The 9,734-nt window shown below is 39.5% G+C and overlaps 1 protein-coding gene across 1 annotated transcript; it reads right to left on the bottom strand.

Annotated features, from left to right (window-relative positions):
• Window positions 1-576: 576 nt before the first annotated feature.
• On the bottom strand, window positions 577-6,864 carry LOC145495940 (fibroblast growth factor 2-like). The gene is made up of 4 exons (XM_081475540.1): window positions 6,726-6,864; window positions 5,086-5,186; window positions 4,773-4,886; window positions 577-1,058 (listed from the first exon to the last, which is right to left on the bottom strand). The coding sequence occupies exons 1-4, from the start codon at window positions 6,850-6,852 to the stop codon at window positions 990-992; spliced, it is 411 nt and encodes a 136-aa protein (XP_081331666.1). The 5' UTR covers window positions 6,853-6,864; the 3' UTR covers window positions 577-989.
• Between the last annotated feature and the right edge of the window lie 2,870 nt (window positions 6,865-9,734).

Raw genomic sequence — 9,734 nt, 5'->3', positions numbered from 1 at the left:
TGTATTGCATTTATAACTGAGGGCTATAACTGAGCCAGACATGAGTTACACAGCTACCCATAGACTACGAGGCTCTTCATGGGAAAGAAAATAGGAAATGAAAAAAGGAAGAAGAACCTGCCCGCATCACTTAGAGCCCAAGAAACTCCACTGATGCGACGCTGAGCGAGTTGTCAGAAATCAGTCAATCAGCGCTGGAACACCAGATATATATGGATTGACACGTTGTCCACGCGATCTGTGTCGCGCTAGAGGATATTGGGGTACTGGATCGCGACGACTAATGCAAAATAAAATTTGACAAGGGAGAAAACATATGCCAGAAAAATTCAAACGACTATTGCAAATGTTTCAAAGCCTCATTGAAAATCTTGTCCACAGAAAATTTGTTTTGTCCAGCAAGATGGCGTTTAGATATATTATTATTATCATTATTATTATTATTATTATTATTATTATTGTTACTATTATTATTATTATCATCTAAGTTTAAAACAAGGGAATGAATGTAGGAAAAAATTCTCATCTGTCACAGAGAGTACGGCGTAAACCGTGAGCAGGTAGAGAGAAAAGACAGAATACCGTAAATCACAACTGCTGCCACATTTCGGCTGAGCAAAATAGAATTGTCTTTCAGGATATTCAGCGATCGTTGCTCGAACACTCCCCCAACCCCACTCCCTCTCCTTCACCATTGAACGCCTGTCACGCAGGCTATATTACGTTCAGACAGGAGCGCAGACATAATTCACTGGTCTAATCAGCCTATTCTATAACCCTGTCTTGAATGTCACTTTCGTCATGGGGGAGCTTATTGGAATAGGGGTGCTTATTAAAAAAAAACGGCGTTCATCTAGGGAGCGCGTATTGGAAGAAGGGTGCTAAATGGAATCCTTATGTTCGCCTTATTAGATCTAGCACGCTTACATTTATATCTTTTATTCTTTACAAGTTAGACAACTTTGTGAATCAGTCGCTGTCCAATCATCTTAGAGCAAAGATTCTTTCCTGAAAGTAACAGCCCTCTGACCGCGTTTTGTTTTGGGCCCAGGCTTCGCCTCGCCTTGTTTCGTCAGCGCTAGATACCAGTCAGGATTGAGCATGGATTGATACGAAGTGCACTCGGTCCCACAAATCTCTTTGAAGACACATTCTGGCCGAGATGAGGAGGTCTGTGGAATTTTAAAAAGAGTTACCACAAAAAAAGTAATGTAATAGGATTGAGTGGAGCAAGATCAAGACTCAAAGAGTATAAAGAAAAAAAACTAGTACCTTCTAATTCCACCCTTATCAGTGATATTGCTTTTGAGTCTCTACCCGGTTATTCCGAGCACTATATATTGTCTTCTAGGCAATTCAATTCAAAACCAGACAGTTCTTACTTACTGTGGTATATAACTCTCCGTTTGCACCCATCGCAATGTACTGTCCTGCAGCTTTTCCTTTTATCATGGCCACACCGGCCTCGACGAACTCCATTACAAGAAAAACTATTGACAAAGAAACACAAGAAATAGCAGCTGCTGCTGGGCCACAACTGTCATTGTTTCACTGATTCCTGTTTGTATATTATGGAACAACTGGGACCTGTTGCCTAAGTACAGTGTTAGTTCGGTTTTGAATGGAATGCTAGTGCTGCAGGTTTCTTTTAAGCGTCAACAAAGTTAAGACAACGACCACTACGCAACATGGCGGCCATACTCTTGCTAATAAGTTGACCGAAACATGCAGCCTTGGTTTACAGCGTACATCTTTGATATTGACATCCAGGTTATGGTCAATTGACGCCTATAAAAACAAGTACTGGTTTTCGATTGGATCGCAGGCTCAAGCTAAGTTAACGTCTTAAAAGAGTTGGGCATCGTTGGCCATCGTTGGAAAGTGAAAAACCTAAATTAATCACCGTATTCAGTGATAGAATATTTGTCTAGCTAGTTTTTTCATTTTCTGATGACTTTGTGCGAAGCATCGATACACTTTAATATTGTAACTGTATAATAAAGCTACCAAAGGACACGAGTGCAGTGTAGACAAGTGCACACAGGGAGCCCAATATTATAACGGGACTACCCAATTTATTTAAGATCGCCTTCCAAGTATTCCATTTAAAAAGAACAGCGCAATGTACGGCGAATTACAAAAAGTGAAAATCATCAAAAACGAATTACGATTTTGACGTTCCACCAAATTATCTAAATTAACATTGAAAGCGGAAAACTGGCCGACAATCAATTGGTCAAAAAATAAGTTCATCACCGTCATTGAGTTTTTCTTTTCCGTGTCTGGCTACACGTAGACAATGCTATATTTTCAGTAACAGTCAGAATTCCTTTTCTTTTAGTTTCAAGACGTTGTAACTCAGTGAAGTTCACATCAAAAATACATTTTTTCATTGACACTCGGCCTTTTCGAATGCAAATCTCGATTTCTTGAAACTGAAAACTGCTTAAAGCCATGTAGACTTAAAGAAGTTATACTCCTAACTGACTATTACGCATTTCCTTTAATGTAAGTTTAGAGAATATCGCTCTATATGAAGGCGACAACCCTTCCTCGCTTGATGATCTCCTCACCTGCCTACTTAACAATGTATCAACATCGTAAAGAGAAATTAGAAAATGATCGTTCTTGGAAATAAATGGTAAAAAATGCGAAGGAAACGTTTCACTTAAGTTGTGGCTGGGTTATAATTCTTAGGCGCGAACGTAGCCCGCAGGCATTTTGTAAGTTATACGTTACATTATAATTAGCGAAATAAATTTCTCTACTCACTGTAAATATCATTTTCGTCCCGGCTTCCCTCTACGCTGTTCTCGTTTACTCTGAGATAGAAGCCATGACTGCATTTTAAATGCTTCAGTGACCACGTGTTGGGCGTGAAATGAACCATGTCGTTTGTTGTTGATGTAAGTGGATTTGCGATACACTGAAGATATTTTGCGTGTACTAGTCTAACTTTATTGCACACCTCGATTACTCGTGATTGACGCCTACCAATTTAAAAGAATTTCGTTTCACTCACCCTGTCAATTCCCTTTGCATTTTCTTTTTGTTTGGAACGGCACGTGATTTTATCTTCTACATCGTCTCTTTTGGCCAGCGGTAGCTTATTGAAGAACAATCTCGCATCCCTGTTGGTACCAAACTTACACTGACGTGCTTAGCATTTGAGACGCCGTCTTAGACCTCGACAGTGAGAATTCCCTGGTGCCGAGACGGGATATGACTTTTACCTCTGTTTCAAAATGAGCTGCTCTTTGCTTCTGTTTCAAAATGAGGCTCGGCGCAAAAACTATGGCTATAGTCTATGAGCCCTCGACAACAACTCTTTATATGACAACAGGGCACGATCGCACACACGACATTTTGAAAGGGAAATTTTTCCTTAAACGATACCTAAGAAAAAAAAAATTTCCTGACCGCTCATGAAGTATGAGCGAAAGTCAACTGGCTGGGCCTCGTCGACAAGGAGCTCATAGAAAACCTAGGGATATTGTCCAATTATTAACGCTTACTGATGGCCTTTGTGTATCATCAAATATTTTCTTATATGTAAGTTATCGGTGGAGGTGGCTACCTTGAGACGTGGGTATTTCCTTTTAGTGTCTCGTTTTACAAACGCAGCCCTATTTTTGAATAAAAGTCGAAGTTTCCTTCCTTTAAGTTTTAAGACGACAATTACATGTAAACTACTTGTCATTGTAATTTCATATTGGGCTTCTTCTACATGCTATGAACGCCTCGTTTTTGAAACTGAAAAATGCGTGAGTAATGGGAAAAGGAAGTATATGTTAAATGAGATGATAGGAAAGTAAAAACTCTACTGTAAATATGAATTTTACAAAAAAAATACAAGAACCTTTTCAGCAAATAAGTAAAATCAGGCAGGGTTTGCAAAGTTTCAAATACCGTTGCAAATAACTAAATATATTCTTTACCCCGTTCTCAATAATTGGAAGGTGGAAGTCATTGTTGGAAAGGAAAAACTTTCAGTCTCGTTTCAAAAACGAGGCCAAATTTGTCTCAAAATAAACATGGCACACCTTAATATAATATTCGTATATTTTATTTTAGAAACGAATATTCAACCCGTTTACGTTACGCAAGAGTGGAAATTCACTTTAACACAAGGAATGAATTCGATTTCCATTCAGCTTTCAAAATATAGTTTTTGCCAAGACATTATATTCTCTTGCTTTCACTCAGAACAATGCGGAGAAATGCGAAATTTATTGCGCAATAAGATTGTTTCGAAAAATACAGATTCGTACTTCCATGACTGTCTTTACTTTAATCCACTTCTATCGCTCTCACGATTTATCATCTTCCCTTGCTAAAGGATTTTTGCATTTTGTCACGTGCTGTTCTACAGATTAAATCAAACCCTCTTATAATATAATAATACCTTAGAACTTCTTCAAATATCAAGGGTGGATCTAGGGGGAGGGTGCAAGGGGTGAACAATTTCCCTCCCTCCCCCGTCTGAGATGAAGACCCCTTCGTATTCGCTTTTAAAATTTGTTTACCTGACCAGTCAGTTACGTCATTCCTTAGTGACGCACCCCTCCTAAGAAAAATTCTGGATCCGCCCATGAACATCATCTATTTTACTTACACTCTAGTCCAACTAAAATAAAGTTATTGCGCTATTAGCATTATCAAATGCACCAAGAATTTAGTATCCAGTGGAAAATCCATTAACAGATTAAACTCTTCTTGATAAAAATTCCACGGATCTCTGGCCGGATGCAGCTTTTGGACCCAGGCTTTGCTCTGCCATCGTTTGTCAGTGCAAGGAACCAGCCTGCGTGAGGCTTGGACTCAAATGAACTGTAGCCATTCGTGTTATGATGTTCTTTAAAAAAACAATCTTCCACCAAGGAGCTCTGTTGAAAGTTAAGGACATAGGTTAAGTTAAATGATCTAGATTCGATCGAGCGAGAGAGCGAGCACGTAAGTGAAGGAAGGAAGAAACGAGGAAAGGGAGGCTGGGTGACCGCGCGCGCGTGCATTAATTCGCGCGCGTTGCGTGCGTGTATGACTAAATCCTCATTGGCATTAATCAGTGACATCATTGATACTTACGTAGGTCAAGAGGTTTCCTTTACTGTCCATCCCGATATATCTATTAGATACTTCTCGTAACACAATTTCCCCTGGCGCAACAGATATCATTTCAAGGGTAGCTGCAAATCAATTTTAGAATGAACATTTCTCTGTCAACGGCTCTGGCAAAACGAAGTCAAAGATAAATGTAAGTTGGTAAACTTGTGTGTACTTCAGCGCGACCCCGTTTGGCAGCTTATGTGTGTACATCTATGCTAGCTTTCCAATGCAACGAGATCTAAAAGTTTATCTTGATCTTTAACTCAAAGCGCTGTCAGACAAGCAAACTCTTCTCAAAATTCTTTTGCGATACAATTAAGTTGCCAAAGAAATTGCTTAGCGTGTTGAAAACACCCTTGAAAAATGAGAACATTCATGAAACATACAGCAAGCGCTACAAGCTCAAATCTTAGCAAGAAAATCTTTGGTACTGCTCATGCGCGGTGTTTTCTTATAAAATGTTTATTTATCATATAAAAATATAAAACAAATAGAGTCCATGATATGTTGCCGTGCGTCTGTTCAGTAATAGATCACAGATGACGTCAAATGTGGTAAGGAGATCAGTGCACAAGCGGCCAAATCCGTCGATCCGAAAAACTATTCACGCCCCTCAATTCACCTCTCGCAAGATATCAAGATATAGATCAAGGTCTTATGCCTCTTATTAATTGGCCTAGTCTTTGTCGTAAGGTAGGTCAGGGACGTAGCCAGTGCTAGGCAAACCGAGACACTTGCCTTAGCCTTTTCTTTTTGTTTTTGTTTTTGTTTTTGTTTTTTTCGTTTTGGTTGTTTTTCTTTTTAAAGGGGGAAAGTAAAACATTGCTAAATACCTAGGAAAAGAATTTGACCACAGACATTACCTCACTTTCTGGGTAAGGCCCTGTAGGGCAGGCCTTTTGTAGCAGTAAGCCAGACATAACAGTGTTTTGAAGTCACTTAACATTACAGTCGATCACTGATTTTTTTTTAATAAATAAATTAATTCAAAACTTCTCGTCAAACCACTCGTCTGCAAAATTGTTTCGCCGCGCCCAGATATCGAATTTTCCCAATATAACGTAATTGCTATCAGACTATATTCCAAATGACAAACACATTTGCTTAACATTTGAAAAAAAATTATTTGATGCTTAATATTTTCACTTTTGCAACAACCCTAGCGCGACTTTAACTTGTCTTGCAAGATTGTCACGTGACTCTCTCAGAAGCGGTGTGATCTTTTTCAGTCCAAAAGACGGCCGAGATGTAATGTGGCCTTACACAAACTGGTATACCTGTTGAAAGCGCTTTCACCTAATTAAGACAAACCTTCCAAGTCATCATAATTCTCCACAAATTCTTAAGGACTTTATGAAGAGAGAACTCCTTTCCCCTGGTTATTTACGTCGAATCTTCGACACAAGTTGTGAACAATACAAACCGGCAAGCATAAAATGATCGAAAATTAAAACTTTAAAACCATGAAGCCGGGCTAATTTGTTTATCCTGGTTTGTTTAATTTGTTTATCTTTCATTAGCGAACTTAGTAGGAACAATTGCACTCGCTGTTTAAGACCTGTTGGTTTTACAGTGTGTACGATACATGTGTGTGTAGTAAACAGAAGAATTAAACTTACTAGAAACATCACCGATTCGTTGTTGACTCCCCTCAACTGTGTCATCTGTTACTCGCAAAAAGAACCCGTGACGGGAGATCAATTGCGTCTTTCGGGAGACGTTTGTTGTGGGCTGAAGAGAAGTCATGGCCGGCGCTGCGATCTGTACACAGTTTCAGGCAGGGCCTTTCACTTTCAAGGGTGAATATGCACAGTTTATTGGTGCAAACCTAACAGATTCCTCTTAGCCGTCAAAGCTGCCCAATTCATTTTCTGTGCATTACTTCAATCACCAAAATAAAAACCCAGGCGCCTTCCCACGAAATTGTTTTAACCAGTATGTCTACAACCGTTTGCTGTAACCTTTAGTGGAAATTACAGTACCTTGGAAAACAATTAATAGCTTTTCCTGCGGTGTCTGAGATAAAAGCTTTTCTTTTGATGCTTTATTTAAGGGTGGTTAATTTGCATGTTGCATCAGTTGATCAGTCATGCGTGCGAGTATTGGGACGGTGGAATTTCAATTAGGTGTAAAAATACTTCACAGATGACTGTGACTTTAAGAGGATACTTACTATATCGTACATGAGTTGATATCGATGACATTACACTGATTTGCATGAGACGTCAGACTTGACAAGCGGTTTGAGCGATAAGTTAGGAATGTGCGAATCTGACGCTCTCCAGAGGCCGTGTGACGTCATAAAAGCATTATGTCAAACGTTAGCAGGATGGGAGTGCCTGGGTAATAGTACTTCGTCACAGCTTTGCCTTTGGGTCTCTTTCTTTCTGAAATCTCTGTTAAAAATGGCTAACTCCGTGAGCGGGCGAGATGAACCAAATACTGTGATGTGATTGGCTATCCTAGCGGGCAAGATGGCACTATTTGACCCGCTCGGAATTTTCGCTCTATCCCGCAGGAAAAATTTCCCCGAAATCCATATAATAAATCCCTTATTGACCAGGCATGTAAAAAACATGTAAAGTGTAATGTAAATCTTTTTATAGTGGCCATGCACTTAGCTATACAAACACTAAGCTTAGCTAGTTTACAGGCATGCCACTAAAACAACGGAAACAAATATTTCAAATAAAGGTAACATAGTTAAGAATCCCAACTGGCAGGAGGCAGACCAGTTGGCTATTTAGGTCAAGATGGCACAGTGCGTTCGTTTGTTGCAAGTTTACCTCGACTCCGTGTCGGTCTATAAACATGAATGTCCAGCCATCTTGACTTCACGCTTGGTCAATAACCCATATTTATCAGTTAAATTTTCGGCGATTTCTCGGCTATCGGTTAACACTTCTCAGTTATCACGAATTTCTGCAGATCTCAGATCTTTGCCATCAGTAATTAAAAAGTTTGACTAATTCTCAGTTATCAGCTGAGCCCCGTTATGCCCTCACACGCGCATGCGCACATTCCCCGATAGCGATCATGGCAACTAACGGGAAAGTTGCGCGAATGGAGATTTGGAAAGTGCTGAGCACAGCGTCGAAGTTGAAAACCGTCAAGAAGAGACAAATACAGGGAGCGGAAAAAGAACAAAGCATCAAATAAAAATGCGCAGAAAACATTCGGTCCATTAAGCGTCTTAGTCTCTCTATGTTATTTTAGCAGAGTGGATCACTTAATTTAATTTGATCCTCTGTACCCTGCTGAATTGATGGTTCTGAAACCAGTTGTCTCTGTTTGTTTGTTTCCTGTTTAGACTGGAACTTGTCGCGTTTTGATCATCGGAAGGACTTGGTTTAATCACACTAGATTGTCTGGATTATGCTATTTCGAATTAATTACCAGGGCCGGGTTAGGATTTGCGAGAATTTTGATTTTAGTTTTGTAGTTTTTCGCTGAGGTTTTCTGTTCATGGATTGTCTAGATTAAAGGAGCAACGTCACAGTTTGCGCGTCTCGAAAAGTTTAACCTAAAATTTTTCAAGTTAGTCGTTTGTAATCCGTGTCAATCTTGTCCATCCCTTACCATCCTTGTTCAGTTATGGTTTACTATTATTTCTTATGTGTTTTTTCACCTTAGTTAACTAGTATTTTCAGGTTTCGTTCAATTTAAAGGTAATTTTGCACGTCCAAAATAACACAAAATACCATGAATGAAATCCTTTAAGGGAAGCTTTTTCGAGTTAATTACCAGAACAGTGTCGTTCAAAGCCCGGTTAAGGTAACCCAGGAGATTAGCGAGAATTTTAATTTCAGTTTTGCAACTCATGTGTTTTGCAACTTGTCACTGACGTTTTCTGTTCATATTGTTTGCCCTACACTTTTGAATTAAAATAATCTCAATTTATACAAAGCATAAGCAGAGAGAAACATTTCTATACAAAGAAAGATTAATATGTATTTCGGTTAACTTTTAATACTGGGTTAACGTTTAAAAGCTGGCTTTCGAAGCGGTTTCCTCTATAAAGTAGTTAGGACTGGGAAGACGGTGTGAGTGAATTTTGATAAAAGTAAATGGAGAAAGCAGTAATTTATAATCAAAGTGATCTACAGTTTTGCCATCTTATTTTGAAACTAAAAAGCAATGTGAACAAAACTGTGTGACACCATTTTTTGCTTCCCTCTTCAGTCAGGAAGCAATGTCTTAGCACTTCATTGACGGCCGAAGCTTAAACTAAGAACCCAGTGATATGGTCTCGGGACGCCGAGACAACTTCAGCCTCTCCCTGAGGCAACTGCAGTATCGAGAGTTTATATGTGAAAGCGTAGTCCCTGTAGGCCGAGTCAAAGTTGACCCAGCATGATTATTCATAACCCTTATTGAATAATTAAATGTGCAAATATCCCTCTTTCTTTGAGTTTCCCTCGGTCATTCGATCACGGTGGGTTTTGCCGAGTTAATTTTCACTTCTATGATACGAATCTCTGCTTTAAATCCTAAATCTAGGCATTACGTGACACTCGCCACGCCAGGAGTTGTCCCGGTTAGGCGAGCCAAAGCGTTTATATGAAGAAAAGTTGTCCCCCTTATCAGGGTTACCTTACCTGCCAAGACGAGACAACTCGCTCATCCGA

This window comes from Orbicella franksi, chromosome 8 (assembly GCF_964199315.1).
Source record: "Orbicella franksi chromosome 8, jaOrbFran1.1, whole genome shotgun sequence".
Classification (NCBI taxonomy): Eukaryota; Metazoa; Cnidaria; class Anthozoa; order Scleractinia; family Merulinidae; genus Orbicella; species Orbicella franksi.
The sequence above is the reverse complement of the archived record's forward strand: the minus strand, read 5'-3'. Positions and strand labels throughout refer to the sequence as shown.